General features: G+C 34.8%; 2 protein-coding genes across 2 annotated transcripts in view; both read left to right on the top strand.

The window, feature by feature from the left end:
• LOC145291479 (apoptosis-inducing factor 1, mitochondrial-like) overlaps positions 1-9645 on the top strand; it is a 34783-nt gene extending 25138 nt beyond the window's left edge. Inside the window, exon 3 of the mRNA XM_080137361.1 lies at positions 9325-9645. The gene's annotated coding sequence lies outside the window, so the exon portion shown is untranslated. The remainder of the gene's footprint in view (positions 1-9324) is intronic.
• LOC145291105 (uncharacterized) lies at positions 4882-5853 on the top strand. Its single transcript, XM_080136621.1, has 2 exons — positions 4882-5341; positions 5384-5853. The coding sequence occupies exons 1-2, from the start codon at positions 4882-4884 to the stop codon at positions 5851-5853; spliced, it is 930 nt and encodes a 309-aa protein (XP_079992747.1).
• Positions 9646-23694: the final 14049 nt, after the last annotated feature.

The following is a 23694-nucleotide window of genomic DNA, read 5'->3' as shown; positions in this document are numbered from 1 at the left end:
AATAGTGTCTATGTGTATGGCAGAGAACCACACCAACACTTAATATGAAATTTTATGTTTTTAGCAAAGGAAGAAGAAGAAAAGGAAATGTATATGAGGGTTGTTCCAAAGGTAAAGCCTCCTTTTTTTTTTTTTTTAAATTTAAACTGGAATAGTGCTATTAAAACAAGCAATCTTTTGTGCTCCAGAATTTATTTTTCTACATAATCGCCACCATTCTCGAACTTTTGCCAGGATTTCAGTGATGCATTTCTGCTTCATGACAGGGGTTGCTTTAAGTCTCACACCATCAATATCTGCAACAAAGAGATGAAACTTTCAGCTCATGAATGCATAAGTTCAGAAAAAATATATAGGCGGCATTACTTTTGGGACCACCCCCTTGTATGGTGGCATACATATAAAATAAAAAAAAAAATTTTTATAACAAGATTTTTATACAAGAAATAAGAATGTTACTTCAGCTTAGTAAATGTTCATTTATACAAATGCATGTTTGAAGAAAGTTGAGTTAGTAATTACAAGGCTTAAAAATGTGTAGGTCAATATGTACATAGTGTGAATATGCAAGTGTAAATAATATATGTATGTGAGTATTTAGCAGCATGGTGTGTGTGTGTGTGTGTGTGTGTGTGTGTGTGTTTTAGTTTACCTTGTTCTTGCTAGTGCATGTATAGTTGTGCGTAAAAGTTTGTTTTTGTTTGCCTGACTGTTGCTAGTATGTAAAAACGTATGCATGAGATGAAAAAAACTGGTGTGTGAGTAAAGTTTTTTTTTTTTTTTTTTTTTTTTTTTTTTTTGCCTCTCCACTAGCTAAAGATAGAAGAGGGCAGACCAGTTCTCAACCTTGCTTTACCCATGCATCCCTTTTACCATTTGTAAGAATGCCCCCAACCCATTTCCCATCCTTTCCAAGATTGCCCATCTCAAAAAGTGCACTGTTTTGCTATTTTAAGTGCTATGGCATATGAAGCTTCAGTAACTTTTTTTAGTTTCTGCTTTAAAATCTTCTATTGAAAACAGCTTCATCGTTTTTATTCTTGTCTTTGTTATGAGGATGAACATTTTGCAAATGTTGCTTCATCTTTGCTGGTTTCATGGAATCATTTGTCAAAACTTTACAAATAACACACTGGGGTCTTTTTTTTCTCCATTTATGATGATGGATGTAAATCCCTATTCAATATATGAATCATTTTCTTTTTTTCATGATGGGCTCTGAATTCTGTAAATGAAAACAAGAGAAAGTTAAAACTATAAATGAATTGAAAATTCACCCCTAGAGGTGAATTTAACTCTCATTGAGAACCTACCGTCCGAGTAGACGTTCTTGGATTCTGTGCAGATGTGGCCAGCTAGCTGAATCTATAGAAAACTGATTATGTTAACTAGGTCTTGTAGGAATTTCAAAGTGAAGACTGGTGTATTATTTTCACATAGATGTGTTACTTTTTGTGTTTGGAACGATTTTGAGTTAACATGCGTCTGTGAAAGTTACTTGCTTTTGAAAGTGGCTAAGAAAGCAAATCTAAATGAAGTGAAGAAAGAATGTAGCAATTAGAGGCATTTATTTTTTAGTGTTTGTAGGAAAAAAATTCACAATTCAGTCATCACATCATACAATAAGCTTTGAAAGTATGTGATGAGAGCCAATTGTTTATTGAAGCCAATTCTCCAGGGAACAGTTGAAGGAGAAGGGGTAGGCAGGGAAAGAGATGGACGGACAACATTATAAAGTGAACTTGAGAGCTTTGCCACCACACAGTTGCTCAGGACTGACACATGGAGATACCCAGTGCAATAATCAGCAATGCAGTTCCCTCCATGACCCCACAGGGTTAAGGGACTTTTAAATCATTGTCTGTTCTTTTGACTTCCTGTTTTTGCTATCGATTTGGCTGGATAATTAGACTACCACTTAATCATGTCTTTCTTAATGTGATGAAAGGGGTAGGGGCTTATGTTATCTGAGATAAAAATAATTAATTATTAGAAGAGACCATATCTTGCTTGTCACTGTCATCCCAGAAGTTAAAGATCAGACAGTCTTGACTATAACCAATTAATACAGTGTTTGAAAAGAATGTGTAATGGGTTCGTTTCATTCACTTGGTTGAATTAAAGAAAAAATCTTTTCATTTTGACTTTAGCTTTCTGTTTAACAAAAGCCATGTCGGTGTGTACCAAGGAAAAGTCATGTTTCTGATAAATGTTTATCTAATGTTCTGCTTTCTTGAGTAATTGATTCTCTATTTGCTAAGGGTAACAAAATGTTCGGATCACCCTGTGCATAAAATTTTAGTAAAGATGATACCATTGAAAAGTTATTGAAAAGTACTTGCTGTATCAAGTTTTTCTAGTGATTCATTTAATTTGACAAAAAAAAAAAAATGAAAACAATCTTTCTTCAATTGTCATGTAGGAAAAGAATGGTAAAAATTTACACAGAAGACGATACAGTAGTCAAGCACTTGTCTAAATTCACCTTGAATTGTTGCGTTGTTGGTTCATTTATGATCTCATTTGTAAATCTTTGAAAATGCTGCTGTCAAACCTGACATAGTTATATGGAATAAGTCAGAAAGTGGCAACCTTGATTGAAGTGAGTGTCCCTAATGATGGAGGTCTGAACAGAACTGAAAGAGAGAAAGAGACCAAATATCAAGGTCTCATGTATGATATAAAAAGAAATTGGAATCTTAAGGAAATATCAATCATACCAGTTATCATAGGTGCCACAGGACTAATAAAGAAGAACCTGAAGTCTTACCTAACTAATATTCCTGGTGAACCAAGTCCAAAAGAGATCCAGACAATTGCACTTAAGCGAACTACTAGGATACTAAAAAGAGCTCTCGGTTGGTTTCAATAAAAAGCATGGCAATGTTGGCAGCTGGTTTGACTGCCTCATACCAAGCGTTACAATCTTCAAAAGAAGAAAATTTAAAATAAGAAAAAGTTTTCTAATTGAGAAAACAGCACTTCTCCAGTTCAATTGAAATTGGTGGTGAAACAATTGCGTATAGCGTTTTTGCAGACCTATTTCTTGTGCAGGAGTGAATAATAAACCCCAGAGTATATGATAATGACAATTGATGAGGTAGTAGGCCAAACTTAGATCATCGCATAATCATTTGCGTTGAAAGAAAAAAAAAAAAAAATAAGTTGAACTTTTTAATTTGGCTTTCATAGAGCATATTCAATAGACCTTGCCACATATGTGATCGATGAACAAACAGACGGACAGTCTTGCTTCTAACATATTTATAATAGATTCACAGTGGGCCCAGAGGTGGAAATAGCCTAAAAAAAAACTTTCTCTATGTACCTTGAACTATAGAAATTCTGTAAGTAAATAAAATTTCTGAACAAACAAAAAAAAAATTAGGTCTGTAGCATCACGTGAAGTGATTTTATGCTATCTCAAACCTAGCAGAAATTCAAAATCGTGTCGAGATCATATTCTTGACTACATATGAACCTTATCATATAAACTAAGCCAGAATTTGTAAATAAAATGCCATAATGGGTTTTTTGATGTTATTTTTTCAATTTGTATAACTAAATTCATCTTTTTTTTTCTAACAGAGGTCTTGTTTGTGGTATAATAGATGAAATTTTGATAAGATAAAAGCTTATTTAGTGAAATTTTACCTTAATGTTTCAGCAAAATTGTCATTTATTTTTGTTCAATTCCTCAAATAGCTCAAAAACCGCTAAGATTTACATATCAAAGTATATATGTTTCAAAAAATATAGCCTAAGACCTTTCTAACTATGTCAAATTTGTTTTGTAAATCTTAGCAGTAAATTTTTTTTCTGACAAATAGAATTTTCATTTTTCCGGGATCTGGGACCAAATTACCAAATTCGGGCATTTTGCCAAAGTTTTAGTTTGCTTTTACATGTTCTATCAAATATTTTGAGTATTCTATTATTCTATATGACCATTCAGTTAATGTCTATGCTTTTTTCTTCATTACAGGCTATTATCGGGTTAACTGAAGTTTAAAAAAAAGAAATTATCATATTCAGATGGCAGGCAACAATGTTCTCACCACAGAATATCAGGTCTTCGAAGCCATCATTAGTCAGGCTGCATTATGCCGTACCAAACCACCTGAATATGCCAAATGCTTTCGCCAATTCAGAGAAACTCATGGTTTTCACGAAAACAAAGAAATCAGTGGCTTCTTCTTGAATGCATGGAACCATTTCAAACGATTGAAAAAGAAACGCCTAGCAAACACCGAAATCCTTGCTCAAGCATCGAAAGAAGAAATCGAAATGGAAGGGAACTGTCCACAAGTTGGAAAGAAGCAAAGGAAGAGTTTTGTCAACTTAGGGGAGAGAATGCAGAAGGAAAGAACACAGGGTCTGCTCGACTACATTGAAGAATACGCTGCAAAGGAATGTCCTGAGCTTTCAGTCACTCAGTTGCTAGGATATATGATTCATCGTGTGAATATTCAATCGGAAAAGAAGACAGCTCGAGTTGGGTATGAGATATTTTCGTCCAATGTGAACGATATTCATTCCTTTGAGATCAATGAAGCGATTGCATTGATGCATTCATTAACGTTGAGTAGGGAGCAAATGAGAAAGATGAGGCACATACTTGCTGCGAAGGGAATCTATTTTCCAACCAGCAATGAGTTGTTGGAGGGACGTAAAAAGCTCCGCCCCAGTATCTCCCCAGTTCTTGATGACAGTGGAGTTCAGGTGCAGTACAAGGACCTAGTGAAAATGACGATCGAGTCCATCATATCCTTGATCCCTAAGAAAATCATAAAAGATAAATGCAGAGATGGTGTCCTTGAAATGGTGTTTAAAGATGGATGTGACGGTGCTGGTTAACAAGTAGTGTGGAACTCTACAAGTATGCTGGACGCAACTGAAAATATGTTCCAGTATGGCATTACACCACTGAAACTACTTGCTCGTTACCAGGACGGTTCTTCTTTTTGTCTGTGGCAGAATCACTCGCCAAACAACTGTAGAACATTAAGACCACTATTCTTGATCAGGGAGAAAGAGACCGATGAAGATCTTCTTAATATGGTCGTTCCCACTACAGACAAAGCACGCCAAGAGTTGGCTTCAGATGGAATTTTTGTTACTGCTGATGGTCAAGGATATGATGTGAATGTCATAGTACACGATTCAATGAAGGATCTGAAATTCAAAAGGGACATTTCAGGGTTGGGAGGGGCTGATTGCATCCTATGCACAACAAAACAGGCTGATTGGACTGACAGAACCAAGGTTGCAGAGGGCTTTCCCATTAACAGATCGGCAAAGAATTCTCTCGAGCTGTACAATGAACTAGTTGATGAGAATGGTAAAGTCAAAGCAAAATAAGGAGATTTTGAGACTCGTCAAGGATTAACCAAGAAGCCACTCACAACATCTGACCAATCAAGCATCACTGTGACTCATTCGTACATCAATGGAACAACGTGGTTCCTGAAGGTTTTGTATCGGTGCCATGCTGACTACCAACAGTGGATTGAGAGGTCCGACGTTCGTGGTGAACCTGTCCGTCGAGCGAAGGATCGAGTTCTCGAAGCGATCTACACAGAGACAGGCCTGTATCTTGATAGAGTCAACTCTGCTGGTGGAAAAGGTGGGACATCAACCAATGGTCCACAAGGCCGTCGCTTCTTTTCAGAGGAAGTTCTAGCTTCAATCGAAAAATTAGTTGATGAAAAACACCGAGAAAACCTGCTTCTCCTTCATCGTCAGTTCTCCACTGTTCTATCGGTTGTGTCGTCGTCACGTAAGATCGATCTGATGAAGAACTTTGTGAGCAGACTTCATACAATTTGTGTGACAACTTCCCATGGGTCATGATGAATCACACCTTGCATGGGACTCTTCATCATTCAACAGAATTGATGAGTCTAAATGATGCTCATGGACTGGGAAGTCTGTCAGAGGAATGCTTAGAGTCGAATAAAGACATTCGCAACTACTTGCAGTTCTTGTCGAGGAAAACTGACCCACTGCTCCAATTAACTGATGTAATGGCCAGGTTACTGGAACGATCAGATCCAATCATCCAGAACATAACCACTCATTTTCAGGCAAGAAAATTTTGCACGGAATGTAGAGCTGACGATCACACCATTCGGTCGCATGGTCGGTTGGTAGGTCTACCGAAGCGGTGGTATGCAAGCCTCGTTGAAGACATTTTTCTTGACTAGATGGTGATTTATTTGTTGTTTTATTTTATATTCTTATCTGCCAGTATGGAATGAGAAACATAACACAAACTGAATTATCTCGGTTGAGTCAACGAAACTACTCCAATTTTATAATTTCTCCTAATTTCGTGAATTTAGACAAAATCAAAGCATTTTTGGTTCCTGTATCCTTTTATACACTTTCTCTAAGTCAAAATATGCTTTAGTTACTCTGTACTTGGGTATAAAACTGAAAAAAAAAAAACGAGAAAATGCCAGAAAAATCAAAGTAAGACTTCGCCTAATCTCTATTTCCAAAGTTTGGCGATCTGGGGCCAGTGTGCCATATGTTCACATAATCGGTTGTTTGGCTTGTCCAAGAACTGGTATGCAAGCCTTATTGAAGACATTTTTCTTGATTAATTTATATTATCTTTATGTGAGGTTTTGAGAAAATTCAATAATACACATAATGTTTGTATTGTTACCTGTGCAATTTTCAACAGAAATACACAATTTCAGACAGATTCATTACTTTATAAAAGCCAATACATAAACTGGTATATTAGCTCAACATGAATTGCTTCCATTATGTTCTCCTTGGCCATACGCTTCTAACAAGCCCTCAACCACTTTCCTATCTCAATCCAAACTGAAATAATGCCTATTTCAATATTTCTCTGAATTTAGTAAATTTCGGTAGATTCGCGACATTTTGTGATACAGCCAAAATAGGTCAATTTGGTCCCAGAACTGTTTTCAGAGACAAATATCAGTTAAAATCTAATTAAAATGAACCCAAGTTGATCATATGCCTCAAAAGTTTTGAAAAAAATCTTATAAAAGTCATTTGTGATGATGCTTCACCTCTATTTCCAAACATTGGCCATCTGGGCCCACTGTGAGATTATGTATTATTTTTGTTCATGTGTGGCTGTGCTTATTTGTGATACAATTAACAGCACATTGTCAATTTATTTGACTTTGATCTGATGAATGCAACATAAAAACACATTATCATTAATATTGGGCATTCATTCTAATAAATAAAATTTCTAATACAACTGGATGGATATATATATACAAACACATTACCAGGCTACCTGGCGTTGCCTGATTGTAAAATGCACTTAAACATATTTTAATTTATGCAGATTTCATACTTTTTATTATAGATTCAATTCTCTATTGTACTTAATATATGGTAGAGACCCCCCCCCCTCCCGGCATGGCCTGGTCATAAAATATGATTAAATATATTTTAATTCATGCAAATTTCGTATTTATTATAGAGCCAATTCTCTGTTGGTGATTATATTGTACCCAATGATTTTAAGTTTAAAAAAAATTACTTGGGTGCCGTCAGATAGAATTGAAACCAAAACGTATAGCTCACCAGCCTTATTTGTGACACTCTGAATCATGTCCGTATGCATATAAAAAGTTAAAAATTAATGTTTAACCTATAAATGTATATTTGTGCATGCATAGAAAAGTACTTACACTTGTAAAATTACACATTTTTTTTCTTTTTTTTCGATTTTGATCACTTAGCTGCTATTTTTACTAGCTAAAAATCAAATAAAATATAAAATTTGTTCCACAGGTCTGAATATCCTATATATCAAGTTCCAAGTCTGTAGACCAAAAATTGACAGGAGTTAGGTAGAGATCGTTCTTCAGACAGACAAGGTCACTTTTATTTCTACTTATATATAAAAGGCACTGTGTGTGTGTGTGTGTGTGTGTGTGTTTGAGAGTTTGTTCCTTATGGACTCCAAAACGTCTGGGCCGATTTTTATGAAATTTCGCACAAATATACTTTGTGTCTTGGAGTGTTCTTAGGTTTTGTATCAGAATGCCTCTGATAAGTATTGAAAATTGATAATCGAAAAATCCAATTCAAAGAAGAAACAGTTAAATTTTGACTAAAGTTAACACCTTATAAAGCTTAACATACTCGTTTCATCTCCAACAAGGTATATTGCTACTTAGATGTAAGAGGCTACTATTAAGGATTATGTCTAACAGGAGACTGTGGGGAGTTGATCAGCAAGGTGGCTGTTCACACTACATTTAAACTTCTACATGTTAGTACAGTTAGGGAAGCAAGAAACTGGGAGGGAATTCAGTCTAGCAATTTGAAAGAAGAAACTATTAGAGTACAGAGTTTTCTGGCATCAAAGGACCTCAGCAGTGAAGAAGTGGGATTTTGTTTATTCGATTAGTCGAGAGTATGTATGCCAAAGGAAGGGCACAAGTGCTACGAGTTTAACAGAGCACATTCCATTAGAGAACTTGTTAAAACGGGCACAGGGATGCAACATTGTAGTGATGAGACAGAGGTTGGAACTTGGTCGATAGTGTGGAACCTATTAGATTTGAGACTTTTTGGACCCTGTCTAAGAGTGAGAGACTAGGAGTTGGTGCACCAGTTCAGATGTGGCAATTAATGTGGTCGTTACTGTTCAACTGTGTTGTTACAGTTCAAACCTCTTGGACCCACACGCTGTCTGGCACTGCCGCAAAGGAACAAACAAATAAAAAAAGGAAAGGGACAAAAATCCGACTCTGCTTTTTTTTCTTTTTTTTTTTTCTGAAACAATCTTCCACATACTATGTATCACTAAGTGAAAGATTCTTATGGAATATTGAGATAACCTGCTATTTAGCAAAAGGCATTTATTACTGTTACTTTCCAAACAATGCGTGTTTCTTGTTTGTTCTTATTTTTACTGATCATTTCGTCTGCTATGAAATTAACAAAACCCTGCCATCTTGACACCAGCTTAAAAGTCTCTCACCACCATATGTCCATCTCATCTGGCCATGTTTTTCTTTCTGCTTCTCACTGCATGATGTATTTTTCTCTCCTTGTGATGCAAGCTCTCATGTAATTCCTAATTTGCATATGTGCAGTCTTAGACTACTGCTAATGTTTTCGCAAGCCAGCCATCTGACAATTGTTGCTAACTTTCTCATGTGTGCCAATATATATAATTTTATTTTATTTTTATTTATTTTTTTGCTTTTCATTTGTTTTAGTATTTTGTTTATTTATATTTTATTTTTACTTTGGTTGTGTAGTTCTATTTTTTTTTATTTCTTGTTTCCTTATTTATTTTTTCTTTCTTTGTAGAAATCTATGTCACTTGGCTTTGCCTAATATTGCAACTGCTCACATGCACTGATCACGCATTGACTTAGGATGCAAAGGAAGCGACACACATTCACCTGATGTCTGCTCCATTACTGCCAAAAAAGAAAAAAAAAAAACATTTAAAGTCAGCAGTTTTCTTCTTTTTTTTTTTTTCTTTTTTCGTCAATCTGGGCCAATCATGAAGAAATTAATAAATGTAGATGAAAACAAATGTTAAGAGCGTAAAAAAAAAATAAAAAATGGTCAACATGTTTTTGAAAACAAATTACAACAACAAAAATAAAGTGTTTTTTGAATTTCCTTTCTATTAACTTTTAATTACAAAAATAATAACATGAGTGGAATTCTTATATATAACGATTGTATTGCTGTGGTTTTCTAGATATTAATTCGATAAAACTCTGGTCTATATAGAATAGTGCTCAACAACAAGCAGAGCTGTATTATTGTATAGTTTTGTTAATTTATACAAAAATTATTGGCTACACATGTTTAGTTCATGTTTTCAGAAAAAAAAAATATTTAGAAAAAAGAATCCTATCATTCGTATTTGAAACCAGCTGAGACTAGTGGTTTTATGATGCTGGATTTCGAAAGAAATTACAGCTGAAACGTATTATGTGGTGAGGGGATGAGAATAAGACATATAATCGAGGATGATACATTTATATAATGCCATATACAACGACGATGATGACGATTATTTGGGTTCTTATTAATAGAAGAGATATGGCTGTGAACAGATGTGAAATGGACAGTTCTTTTGAACAGGAGAAGGGAATTCATTATTGATGATGGGGACAGACAGTTAACACTTTCAAAGGGGGTTTTCATACAAAGTTCTTTTACAAGACGAATCACAAAAACACATCTCTTTCGGTCGAAATGATGATGAAGACAAGGTTTAAAAATTACACAATAATATTTATTCCAGCTGGATGAGATGATGCATTGCAGAATTAGATTGTCTTGTCTCCCTTTCTGGTTCGCTTCCAAAAGCGGCTTGGGCTAACTCTCTGCCTCTGACCGTTCTGAACTCAACTCCTGAACTCCGAACTCTTCTCACTCTCCTCTGATTGTAACTGAATATATATTATCTATCTTTCTTTGTGACATCAGAAATGTGATTGTTTCCTCACATGGATTTACATACAGATATGTCTCCCACACATTTTTAGCAACACAAAGACATTCCTTAATTTGATTTCCATCATCCTAACTCTCCCCCAATTAGCTGTATCATTATTTCTAACACAATGGACAATGCTCCACATTCCTATCATCGTATCTAAATTGCAGTATGTATTCTTTAAAACTCTTGATTACTGGATTCGATTCTATCCTTTTCCTTTAATATTATTTTCAATCTAATTTACTTTATCTAATTAACGGAATCTGTCCCCACCGTATACAACACATGTATGCTCATATGTAGCCAATAATCTTTGCATAAAGAAAATTATACAAATATACATGGTGTGTATTTAGGCAGCATTATTTTTTCATTTTAAGCAAGCATCGTTAAAGATAACAGAAATCGAAGGCTTTGTCCAGAATTTCCCCTATATTAAAAAACAAAAATAAACGTCTGTATGACGTAACCTGAGATAATGTTATTTTTATAAAGAAAACCATTTTTAAATGATTAATGAGAATTTGTAGACATTAGAACAAAACCTTGCAAGTTTGAATTATTGTTGAGCTATCTCACTTGTTTCTTGAGATTATTTTCATGATGGCAATGCTAGACAGTCTCTCTTCTCTTATTTATAAAATTTGATTTTCTTAGAAATAAAATTACTTGATCAATTTAAATGAATTTTAAAATATATTTTCGTTCAGTCACACATACGTACATCATACAGATTTTTTTAGTTTTGTTCTTTTAATATAGGGGAGATTCTGGGCAAGAATCGAACTCTGCTTAATTGTATATATTTCTGGCAATATGGGCTTCGTAAGTTGAATAGGCAACATGGCTGACCAATGTTGAGGTCATGTGAAAAATCAACATTGCAAAATGCAAATTTATAATACATGAAATAAAGTATTTGAATTGTAATTAAAAATATAACACATAAAATTAAAATAATATTTAAATGAATGAATCTGTTTTGAAAGATTGTCAGAAAAATAAAATGAATGAATCACTATCAAAAGATTTTGTTGAAAAACTGTTTTAAAAAGAGAAGACGAAAAAATAGTCGGTATTCTTTCTTTTTTTTCTTTATTTTTCTTAATTTATTTTATTTTTTTCTATTAAAAACTATTAAAACACATTTCATTCATATATCCACATTTCGCAGTTTTAATTTTTCATGACGTCAGCATCGGTCGGCCATATTGCCTATTCAACCTGCGAAAGACCATATTGCCATTTTTTTTTTTTTTTTTTTTTTTTTTTTTTTGTTAAAATCAAACACGAAAAAGATTGTTAGAAAAATTGGAAAAAATAAAAAAAAAACTTTAATTAAACAGAAGATTTCTGTTATGTTTAACAAGGTTTGCTTGAGGTCATGTGGAAAATTAACATTGCTAATTTTTTATTAATAAGAACTCAAGTAATTATCATCAGATATGATTTCACTAAAACTTATGTGATGAGATGATTTCAGTATTTTTCCCAATCTGATACAATTACTTATTCTGATTCTTATAAATCTCTAAATATTTAACTATAGAATTGTTTTTTCCCCTGACTACTGGAAAAACATGTTATAAATGTGCAAATATTCTCTCAAATGTAAAAATGCACTTATTGGAGGGGGTGATCTATAGATTTTAGTTTTATTGTTAATTTAAAATCAATAAATATTTATTATTTTATCATTACTACCCGTAGTGGAAGATTTTGTTTTAAACAAATTCAGTTAAAAATAGACAATTAAAAAGGATCGTTTTTTAATCAGAAAATACACATATTTTTCCGATTCCAATACCCCAAAAAGTTAGTTTTTCAGATTCTGATTATTAATTGCCCTAACACTAATATATGTGAGTGTGAGCTTGCATGACTATATTTTAAATATTTTTAGCATTATATGCACAGATTGTATAGGCACATCTTAGTATCCGCTTAATATTAAGTCTGGGAGAATCTTAAATGTAACGTGGCACTATATCAAAGATACTTTATTGCATAAAACCTTTATATAATATATATATTAGAAAAATACCCGGAACAGAACAGGTAAAAAAAAAAAAAAAATCCCTGAACAGAAGAGTGTAACCACTTTTATGTCCCCTTACAAAAATTAAAATCCAGATATGATGTTACTAAAACTTATGTCTAGAATCCTAACTCTAATTTTGATCAAATTTCTGCAAATGATATTGATTCTAGAAAATGTCTAAAATTGAAGATTTTCGTCTAAGAGGCCTTAAATTGAAATTCAGGGATTCTTGCTTAATTGTGACTAATGACTATTGATTGAATTTAATGCAAATCTAAAATATGGGAGTTTGTGCTTTTGTTATTGACTTCTAAAACCCTTTTAAAATACTCCAAAGAAGCTGAAATTTTGGGAATATTTATTAATTAAAATCTAATATTTTTTTTTTTTGTTAATTTCGATTTTTTTTTTTTTTTTTTTTTTTTTTTTTTTTTTTTGAGATATCTGAATTTTCACATAGGACTTCCACACTTTTCTTTATCCACTTTACATAAAATTAAATATAGCCTACATTATTTCACCTTACGCTTAATAGCTGCGTTCTGAAATTCATAATGATTGGTCAATTACTTTATGAGTGAATTCTGTACTTATAAATATGTCATAGTAGATAAATTACTTGGCAAAATTCAACTGTAAAATTGCACTCTTATAGAGGTTGAAGGTTCAATCTTTAGTGTGGGTGACACTCAAAATACAGCTGCAAATTACTTAGGACTTCTACCCAGTGATGACTGACGAAACGAGAGCATGCTAACTCTGTGGATTAAATAAAAAGGTTTCTGTTCGATGTTCAATGCAGATTTTCAAGTTCAGCAAGATACCCCTAAAGAAGTTTGGAGGTTACATTGACCGAAATGTTGTGAAAATAAATATGAAATTATTTTAATTTTTCATTTATATTTGTTTGCACATATTTAGATTTAAGGTTGACAATTTCTATTATATTCTTTAACTTAAAATGAGTTTTCACTTGTTAATTTTTATTTTATTCTATTTTTAGCTAAAAAAAAAAAAAAAAAAAAAATGTTTGATATTAGCAATCGTCCAGATTAAGCAATTAAAAAATTATAGCTAAGTATGCTATTATATTGTCAATAACATGGTACAATAATAACAAATAAAAATTGGATAGTAAGAAGCAACATTTGATTTGTCAGCTTAAATGCTATTTGGGTCTGACATTGAAAATCTGACAAGATAATTTTATGTTAGATGCTTTTGTTAAGAAAAAACGATAAGTTATAGATAATTGAATTGTATATGTAAAACATTAGAAAAAAAAACAAAAAAAACTGTCAGATCTTTAACGTGGCAAACAAATCGAACAGTACTTAAAGGGGGTTAACTCTTTATAATATCTCACAAGGGAAACAACTCTCTTATAAGGGAAAAAATGTTTTATTTGTATTTTAAGTGCTTATATAAGTTATATTATGCATAAGCATATGGTGGCGAGAAGGAACCAGACAAACAATATAGGTTTACATTTTAAATAATTGATTTCTCAATCATTTATTAAAAAAAAAAAAAAAAATTTAACGAAAGCAAACTAAAGTGTTCAAAGTTCGTAAGGATGTGAGAATGTTCGGACGCTAATAGGAAACATGATGAAATAAGAAATGTAAATGTTAATTCTCGCTGTTGGTGCTTCCATGTGGAGAAGTTGATGAATGATGCACGCAAAAGTGATTGTTTAACGTCGGAAAAAAGAAATCCGACAGAGCCGATGATTACCCCATGCTGGTTGACTGACTGTGACTCTGGGCTCGACTGACTGGTTTTGGCGCGTTTTCCCCATTTTTATAGTGGACAGACCGGCTCCAGTGAGGGCTGTTAGGGAAAATATTTTTATATTCGCTTTCCTTGCAATGTGATTGGCTGGAAACAACATCCCTGTGCTTTCAACCACGTCGGCGAAAACAAGGCGAGTTCTAGCTTTTACGATCACAAAAATTGCGTGGGTGAGTAACTGTACGCGCCACTGCTCCTGCTAATTTTGCTTTCTCGCAAAGAAAGCTTCACAAATCGAAATGAGATCTCGTATGCACTTCGTAACATACAGATAGGCACAAATGAAAATTGCATTTGTATTAAAATCTCTTTTGATATACTTAAACTAACAATCGATAATTTTAATTTAATTAAAAAGAAAAATGAATTTTATTGCAAATTAGATTTGCACTTGTGACAATAAAAACGCAGAAAGATTTTTTTTTATTGTGTACTTACTTGTTATAGAATGAAGATGGGGCAAATGTGTATTTCAGCGGCGTAAATTATTTGACAGACAAAAATTTATAAAAATTATTTATTTTCATGTAAAACACATTATTAGACCCTAAGGCTGAAATAAAACCCGAAAAAATTTAATTTTTGTTATTTTTTCAACATTTTTTTATTAGACTAAATGTACAGCAATCGAGACCGCCAACTTGCTTAGAAAGGCCAAAATTTCAAAACACATACACATTTGCCGAAGATGGTATATTCCAAAAATTGCAAAAATTTATCAAATAGGTTTATAAATGTTTTCATAATTTGAAAATTTTATTTTCTGAAAAATAAAAAATGAATAAAAGAAAATGCATGTTATGTTAATAAATTATTGTTTGGTTTTAAATCTTACGTTTCGGTTGTCTTTCCAACATTATCAAAAAAAAAAAAAAAATGAAATGAAAGTCTGCCCTTAGTTCCATAATGTCTTCTGCTTTTCCCCCCACCTCGACACAGAGTAAAATTTGATTTTCTAAAGTAAAAAAGAACTACTTGATCAAATTACATAATTTGTAAAAATCCGTGAATGGTACATATGAGGGGCGTGCAATAAGTAATGCCCCTGACCCATTTCCAGTTGTCTGATCTAGCTGAAATTTTGCATGTGCAATGGTTTATATCTCTACGGGTTATGTGGCAAACTACAGCTTTGAACTAATTGTGGTTTCTGTTTTACAGGTGTTTGAACTGAGTCAGGTGTGAAATGGAGCCTGTTGAATGTCGAGCAGTGATCCGGTTTTTGTATTTGAAAGGACGCACACCACAGGAGACTTTTGATGAAATGAAAGAAACTTATGGTGATAATGCTCCATCATATATGACCTTGTAAAACGCTGGCATCGTGAATTCAAACATGGCCGGAAGTCTGTGGAAATAGCTCCCAGACCTGATCACCTCCTTCTACCATTGATGAGGCGTCTGTCCGTCAAGTTGAGGCTGCCATTTTGGAAGATCGGCACATTACTATTCGCCAAATAGCCCAAGATGTCAAGATTAGTACAGGGTCTGTGGAAACTATCATTCCTGACCATATGTATAAGGTGTCTGCCAGATGGATTCCCAGGTTGCTCACACGATTCCAGAAGCAAGAACACATTGAGAGCTCGAGGATGTTTGGAGATGTGCCAAGAAGATGAGACAAAGCTTTTCAAAAAACTGATTACACAGGATGAAACCTGGGTCCATCACTATGATCCAGAGATCAAAGCCCAGTCAATGCAGTCGAAACACTTGGACTCACCGCCTCCAAAGAAGGCAAGGGTGCAGCCCTCCGCTGGCAAGGTCATGCTCACAGTCTTCTGGGACCAGGACGGAGTAGTGATGGCAGATTTCCTGGCAAAGGGTGCCACAATTACAGGTGCCTATTATGCTTCACTTTTGAGGAAATTAAGGGAAGCTATCAAAATCAAGAGACGGGTCAAGATCAACAAAAGTATCCTCCTCCTGCAGGACAATGCTCCGGTCCACAACTCGCATGTCGCCAGATCAAAAGCACGGGCGTGTGGTTATGAAATCCTACCTCATCTTCCCTACTCTCCTGACCTTGCACCCTCTGACTTTCACCTCTTCCCAGCCATGAAGTTGTTTTTGAAAGGAAAGCGTTTCCCAGATGATGCAGCCTTGATTTCTAAAGTCACGTCGTGATTGGAGGACCAATCTGGGGTGGTCTACAAAAACGGTCTCCAGAGCTGCATCAAACGATGGGAGAAATGCATAACTCTGGGTGGTTCCTATGTAGAGAAAGACTAATAACTGTGCCAAGTTTTGTTGCTCTACTATGGGAAGTGGGTCAGGGGCATTACTTATTGCACGCCCCTGAAGAAGCACTAAAATTGTAGTTTTATCGTATTAAGTAAATAATTTTGAAGAGGTATCTGAAAAGTGGAGATAATTCAGTCCTTCATTTCGGCAAATGTTAACATTTCTCTTAAAATGGGTGACCTGTAAAATACAACAAAATTGATTTCGACTTTTAATTAAACTTCTACTCCATAATTTCTTCTAAATTTCTCATGAGATACTTATCTTTGCTTGATATGTAAGTATGTCAAAGAATTTTTATTTGGAATGCGATTTTCATCAGTGTCTTTATTTGTATGAGTATGGGAGATTTTTTTTTTTTTTTTAGTTATTGAGTTATCTCCCTTGTATTTTTTTTTTTTTTTTTTAAATAATTTAGTGTTTTTTATTTTTAACACTATAGCTCAAATCAGGACAGTGTTAAGGAATGTGTCAAAGTTATTGACAACTTTTCACATGATATTCTTATATGTGCCTATCATTGAATAGTGAGAGTTAATGAGGTTATAAGAAATCAGTTTGGTTTAATAAAAATAGAACTTTATTTTGAAAATCCTTTTTTTTTTTAATAGGCATAAACTCTCAACACCATACATAGGAAGAAAGAAAAACAAGCAAACAATCTTTCTATTATAATAGTCATAAATATGTCATTGTAGAAATTCTTTTTGATGGTTGTCCAGAAGGAGAGTTGAAAGTGGACTTTGGCTTTACTTTCGGCAGCCTCGTAACTCTCACTTCCCTTATTTTGTCCTTTAGTCCTCACATTCCATGAGCAATGTTTCTGACAAAGAGGGAAGAATTCCTGTTTTCTGGGTCAGAATCTATCCAATCTAATACTTATCGTTGGCAAGATTTTGACTTTGAAGTATTTTTTGTTTTTTGTAGCTTCTAACATCAAGTGGCTTTATGCCTTGTCTCCAGCGAATACCATTAAAAAATCAACCTATTCAAAAAATAAAAATACAAAAAAAAATCTTTGTCTGCTATCTGACCCTAGTTTGACACTATAATCTCGCTATCACTTAAACAAAAAATTAAATATCCAACTTTTCTTGTTGAAAAATAAATTTCTTTGTCAAAGTCTGAATTGCTCTTCATTTACCAAGTCTTTCATGGCTTCTGCTATTTTCATCAGCTATGATCCATGGCGTAGTGGATAAGACACTTGGTAAAATTCAGTTGTAAGTTACATTCTTCTGAAGGTTGGAGGTTCAATATTTAGTTGAGGCAACACTAAAAATTCAATTGCAAATTACTTAGGACTTTTACCTAATCATGGTTGATGGAACAAGAACATGCTACCCCACGGATTAGATAAAGGGTTCTGTTTGAAATTCCATGCAGATGTCTGAATTCAACAAAATACAAAATGAAGAGGGTCAGAGGTTACATCGACTGAAACGTGAAAATAAAACTAAAGACGAGAACAATAGTTTGAAGCATCCAAATCGTATAAAGCAAAAATGTTTTAATTCAGTTATGTCATTAAATTCTATGTTTTTTTTCCTTTGTTTAAAATTCAATTATTTCTTTCATTTTATTGCATTGTGTTTGTTTATAAAACAAGAACACAAGTCTGTGTAGAGACTGCATACCTCCACCTGCCAATGTAAGGATGAACTAAAATATTATCTGGGCCTGACTTCTCCATAATGTATGAAGTATTCCTTAAGTTATGCCATGAAAATATTTAACAACTCAAAAACTATTTATTTGATTAATCTGAAATTTTGCATGTTTACTGTTATCAATAGGCATCAGAATCATGCATTTGAAAGTTGGAATTTTTATCAAAATCCTGACCTGAATTGAACTTTTCACAGCCAAGCTTGACCTGAATTGAACTTTTCACAGCCAAGCTTGACCTGAATTGAACTTTGCACGACCAGGCTTGGACTGAATTGAACTTTGCCAGACCAAACTCGATCTGCATTGAACTTTGCACGGCCAAGCTTGACCTGAATTAAACTTTTCACAGCCAAGCTTGATCTGAATTTAATTTTGCATGGCCAAACTCGACCTGAATTGAACTTTGCATGGCCAAGCTTGACCTAAATTGAACTTTGCACAGCCAAGCTTGACCTGAATTGAACTTTGCACAGCCAAGCTTGACCTGAATTGAACTTTGCACAGCCAAGCTTGACCTGAATTGAACTTTGCACAGCCAAGCTTGACCTGAATTGAACTTTTCACAGCCAAGCTTGATCTGAATTGAATTTTGCAATGCCAAGCTCGATCTGAATTGTACTTTGCACAGCCAAACTTGATCTGAATTGAACTTTGCACAATCAAATTTCACCATATCTGAAACTTGCATGGCCAAGTTACACCCAAGATTACCATTTCAAGACCAAAGTTAAAGTGAATAAATAGAATTTTATTGACTAGCCGAGTAGCAAGCCTCTATGATGAATAGAACTGAAGTTATTGCGTAAAAATGTGATTTTCACCTTTTCTGTGTCCTTGATTTTTTAAACTAAGTATCATAAAAATAAATCAGTTGTAAGTTTGAGTATGACCGATATTTTTTACTAAGTGTGGTGACTATTGGTCAAGCAAAGCTCTACTAGGCTATACACAGAACAAAAAAATTTAACTGAAAGCATAAACTTCTTGCTGGAGGTAATCAATTTACATTACTTCTATATTAAAAAACAAAAACACAGAAAACTCTTTAAGATGTATATACTTGTGACAGAAAAAAAGATTTTATTCCAAAAATCAAGTTAATTGATCAAGTAATTTTATTTTTATAAAGAAAATCATTTTTAAACGATTTAAAGTGACTAATAAGAAATTGTAGGCATTACAAAGTTTGAATTATTGTTGATTTATCTCTTTGTTTTTTCAAGGTGACGACAAAGACAGTCCCTCTTCGCCTACTCATAAAATTTGATTTTATATAAAAATAAAACTACCTGATCAATTTACGTAAATTTTTTAATATAACATTTTTGTACTGTCACAGGTATATACATCATATGATGTTTTTTCTTTTGTTTTTGTTTTTTGATCTAGAGGGAATTCTGGACAAGAACCCCATATTCAATATCAAATCATTTTTTTTTTAATTAAATCATTATCTTTATGATAGGTGTTCAACTGAGCTTCAATTCACTGTTTCCTGTCGCTCCTGTAAAACATTCACAACATATACTCGTCTAGCTACAACCACTGTCAGTAGATTCCTTTTCACTATATCTCTGTCTATAATTAAATTTCTATGAGCAAAGTTTCTTTCCTAGAACTACTCTTCTATGGAACACAATACCATGGGGTTGCTTCTTAGCTGGCTACAACATGGTCGTTTCAACTCCAATGCAAACAAATTCTTGTTGAGCCCCTTTTATTCAAATTCTGTTCAATCACCACCACCACTATCAATCATCATAGTGTTGTTTCTCCGTTCGCCTGACACTGATTGAACTCTTATCCTTAAGTGGCGTTTGGGCCTTAATAAGTGACGAAACCTTAGTAAAAAGAGAAAAAAAAGTAAAGGAATTACTCTGGTCAGTTCCGGAAATCATTTGTCATTTTTAGTTGTAATTTACTTGTGACAGTGCATCATATGTTTTTTTTTTTTTTTTTTTTTTTTTTTTTTTTTACAAGGGTGTCACCACTTATCAAGGCCCAGAGGCCACTCGAGGATAAGGGTTAATAGGTATACATTAGTCATTGTGATTTTAGCATAGTAAACAGTGGGAATTTTGAAACTTGGATTACTTAGGGGGACGATTCAATTAGAACTTGTTCACATTGGACTTTTTTTTTTTTTTTTCATAGGTATCAACTCATTATCAATGCCAAGAGGCCACTCAAGGATAAGGGTTAAAGAGTGTACAGTAGAAATTGGACAATATAATAATCATTAGTAATGAAAATTTGTTAAATTTAATAACTTATATGGAACGGCTCATCAAGAACTTATTTACGTTAGACTTGAAGACAACCATATTGTAGTCAGTCGGAAAGCAGGAAAACGGAAGACAATTCCACAGGCGTGCAGTTCTAAGAAAAAAGCTTTGTTCATGGAATCTACATTTAGGTTTAGGCACAGATAAAGAGTGGGGGGAATTATTGATAGTGTTTACAGCTAGACAAGTGTTTCTTGTGAAAGTTTTGCGAGGGGGGGACCATAGATTGAAGCTCAGTTGAACACTTTCCATGAAAATAACGATACATCAGAGACAAGCTCGCAACATCTCTTCTGTGAGATAGAGGTTGCAAGGAAGAGAAAAGGACATCTCCTACGAGGCTACGAAGTCTATTTTGAACTCTATCAAGGCAGGCCAAGTCCTTTCTAGCAGCTCCTGCCCAGATGTGGCAACAGTATTCCATCCTTGGACGTACCTGGCTCTTATATAGATAGAGAATTGCATCAGCAGTGAGATATCTACTGGATCGATAGAAAGATCCCACCATTTTTCCAGCGGCCTTGGCAACAGATTTGATGTACGTGTTCCATTTCAGATCAGGAGTAATGGTCAAGCCCAGAAGCTTGTCAAAACTTGAGCCCTCCTGAAGACGAGAGCCATTCATTTCAATTGATGCCAGATGTGGATCAGAATGTTGATGATGTAAAGAGAGAAGCTTGGTTTTAGATGCATTAAAAGTAACCAGTCACTCCTTTCCCCATTGTACTACATGCTCAAGATCAGAGGAGAGAGAATTGGAGAGAACTTGGTCGTTTACTGTCTTAGATGTGCTACCATAAATGGTAGTGTCGTCAGCATGAATATCTACAAATGATGTAAGGATGTGATTTGTAAGATCATTAATGTAGATCAGGAAAAGAGTTGGGCCCAGGATGGACCCGAGGGACACCGGCATTAATACTGTGGGCTTCTGATTTTTGCCCCTCAACTACTACTCTTATGAACCTATCAGAAAGAAATGATTTAATAATTAAGACATTTCCAGCTATACCATAGCTAGAGATCTTGTGAAGTAAACCTTTATGTCATACCCTATCAAAGGCCTTAGATATGTCAAGAGCAATTGCCCTAGAAAGGTTGCCTCCGTCGAGAGATTTGCTAATCCTATGAGATATAACTGTAAGCACATCTGCTGTAGATCTAGCAGAACGGAAACCATATTGAGTGTCACTAAGAAGGTTATTTTTGTTGAGATGGTTGATTACTTCTGTATTTAACACAGATTCCAGCAACTTACTCATGACGCACAGGAGACTTATTGGCCTGTACTGAGAGGGGGATGAGCGATCACCTGAATTCTTACAGGGCATACAGATGAAATTTTCCAGGGAGATGGGAAACTATTCTCCTTAAGACAATGTTTAAATAGTTTTGTAAGTATGGGCGCTAGTTCAGGTTGAAGTTTTTTGAGTACTATAATTGGAATACCGTCCGGGCCAGTTGCTTTACTGGAATCAAGGTTTTTGATTAGCTTGGCAACATCACGTACAGATATACGTATATCACATAGTGTGTTTTCAGATACAGGAGGAAATATTGGGGGTTGGCGGCCTTGATCGCAAAAGGTAGAATTAGCTGCAAAGTTCTTGACAAAGAGTTTGGCTTTGTCTGATGCTGACGAGATTACCTCAGGTCCATTGATGATAGTTGGAATGGACCGCACACTTCTGTTCAGAATTCTGTTTGCTATTTGCCAAAACTGGTGGGAACCAAGCCGCTGCTCAGCTACTTTGGACTTAACAGATTGAGCATACAACCATCTTGCGCTCTTTATTACTTTCTTACAATGGTTGCTGGCAGTCCTGAAAGCGGCTTTAGTTTCCATACATCTATTACGTTGGAAACAGTGGAAAAAGTGATTTCTGTGCACAATGGCAGCAGCACATTCAGGAGAGAACCATGGCTGGCTGTTAGGTTTTTGCTGAAACTTTTTTGAGGTTATGAAACGATCAATACCTACAATTAACCATTCCGTCAGGTCTAATACTATAGAGGACACATCCTTTTTAAATATGGAATGCAGAGGTAGATCAGTTATAAATGTACGGAAGCTATCCCAGTCAGCCTTAGTGTATCGATATACTGTACGATGGAGAGGTACGTCTGGGGACTTATTACATTTCATTTTTATCTTAATTGATACAACAGAGTGGTCGGAAGATCCAAGAGGCGACAGAACAGAAACTGAACATAGTTCAGGGCAAGTTGTGAGAAAAAGGTCTAGTAGGCTCGCATACTGGCCGTCATTGTCGGGCACACGGGTGGGTTCCTGAACAATCTGAGTGAGGTCATAGGCAATGGAGAAATCATGACAGAACCTTCCATCATCATCGGTCTTGTTTGAGTGGGTCAACCATTCGACGTTATGAACATTGAAGTCTCCACATACGTGAATGTTAGCTGAAGGATAAGCAGATAGGACTTGGTCAATTTTCTCAGATATGCTTTTAAAGATAGTAACTCCGCTGTTGTGGGGGCGATTGAGAGTAAATAAAAATGCCGTAGTGTGAGCTAAAGCAACCCGGAAGCACATATAGGGTAAGTTAGGATCTTCCCTGGAGATGTCCCTACCACATGGAAAGCTATCTTTAATATAGGCACATATTCCATGCCCATGGCGATCTTGGGGGTCAGATTTAGAGGTTAAGTTAGAGTATCCTTTAATTGCGAACTCTTCTAGGGAAATATCCAGTCCAATGCCAGTTTCACTTAAAAATAAAAGGTCTGGTTTAGTCTCCTGTAATTGGGTTTCAACCTCTGGAAGGTTAGAACGTAGACCCCTGATGTTGGAGAAGGAGACATGGTAGTAGGGGTCTACGTTGGAAGTTGGAAAACCGTGTTTAATCGTGTATTTTTTCTTGAAACTTGTCATGATGAAATTTTGAAATTTGTGGACTAGGTCATCACATTTACTTAGAGCAGGACAGAGAGGGGAAATTAAGAGAGAAAAAGAAACGAAGAATTTTTTTTTTTTATTTGTAGCTAATGATAAGGTAAAGCCGTAACAATTACCCACTAGTATGGCATCGAGAGGCCCCACCAGAAGCTACTGCATGGTCCAGAATCCATTCACCAAATGGAAATACAGCAGCCCCAGTACTTTGCACCTGCTGATAGGACAGCCTCCTTAGTGGTTAATCCAAGGTTCGGGTCCCTGACTA

The sequence above is a fragment of the Euprymna scolopes genome, chromosome 12 (assembly GCF_053919585.1).
Source record: "Euprymna scolopes isolate OS-2025 chromosome 12, ASM5391958v1, whole genome shotgun sequence".
In the NCBI taxonomy this organism is placed as follows: Eukaryota; Metazoa; Mollusca; class Cephalopoda; order Sepiida; family Sepiolidae; genus Euprymna; species Euprymna scolopes.
The sequence above is the reverse complement of the archived record's forward strand: the minus strand, read 5'-3'. Positions and strand labels throughout refer to the sequence as shown.

Excerpts from the sequence above, each read along its gene's own strand:
- LOC145291105 (XM_080136621.1), top strand. The coding sequence starts at position 4,882 with ATGCTGGACGCAACTGAAAATATGTTCCAGTATGGCATTACACCACTG. Across the intron at positions 5,342-5,383 it reads TGAACTAGTTGATGAGAATG|GATTAACCAAGAAGCCACTC; the intron begins GTAAAGTCAAAG and ends AGACTCGTCAAG.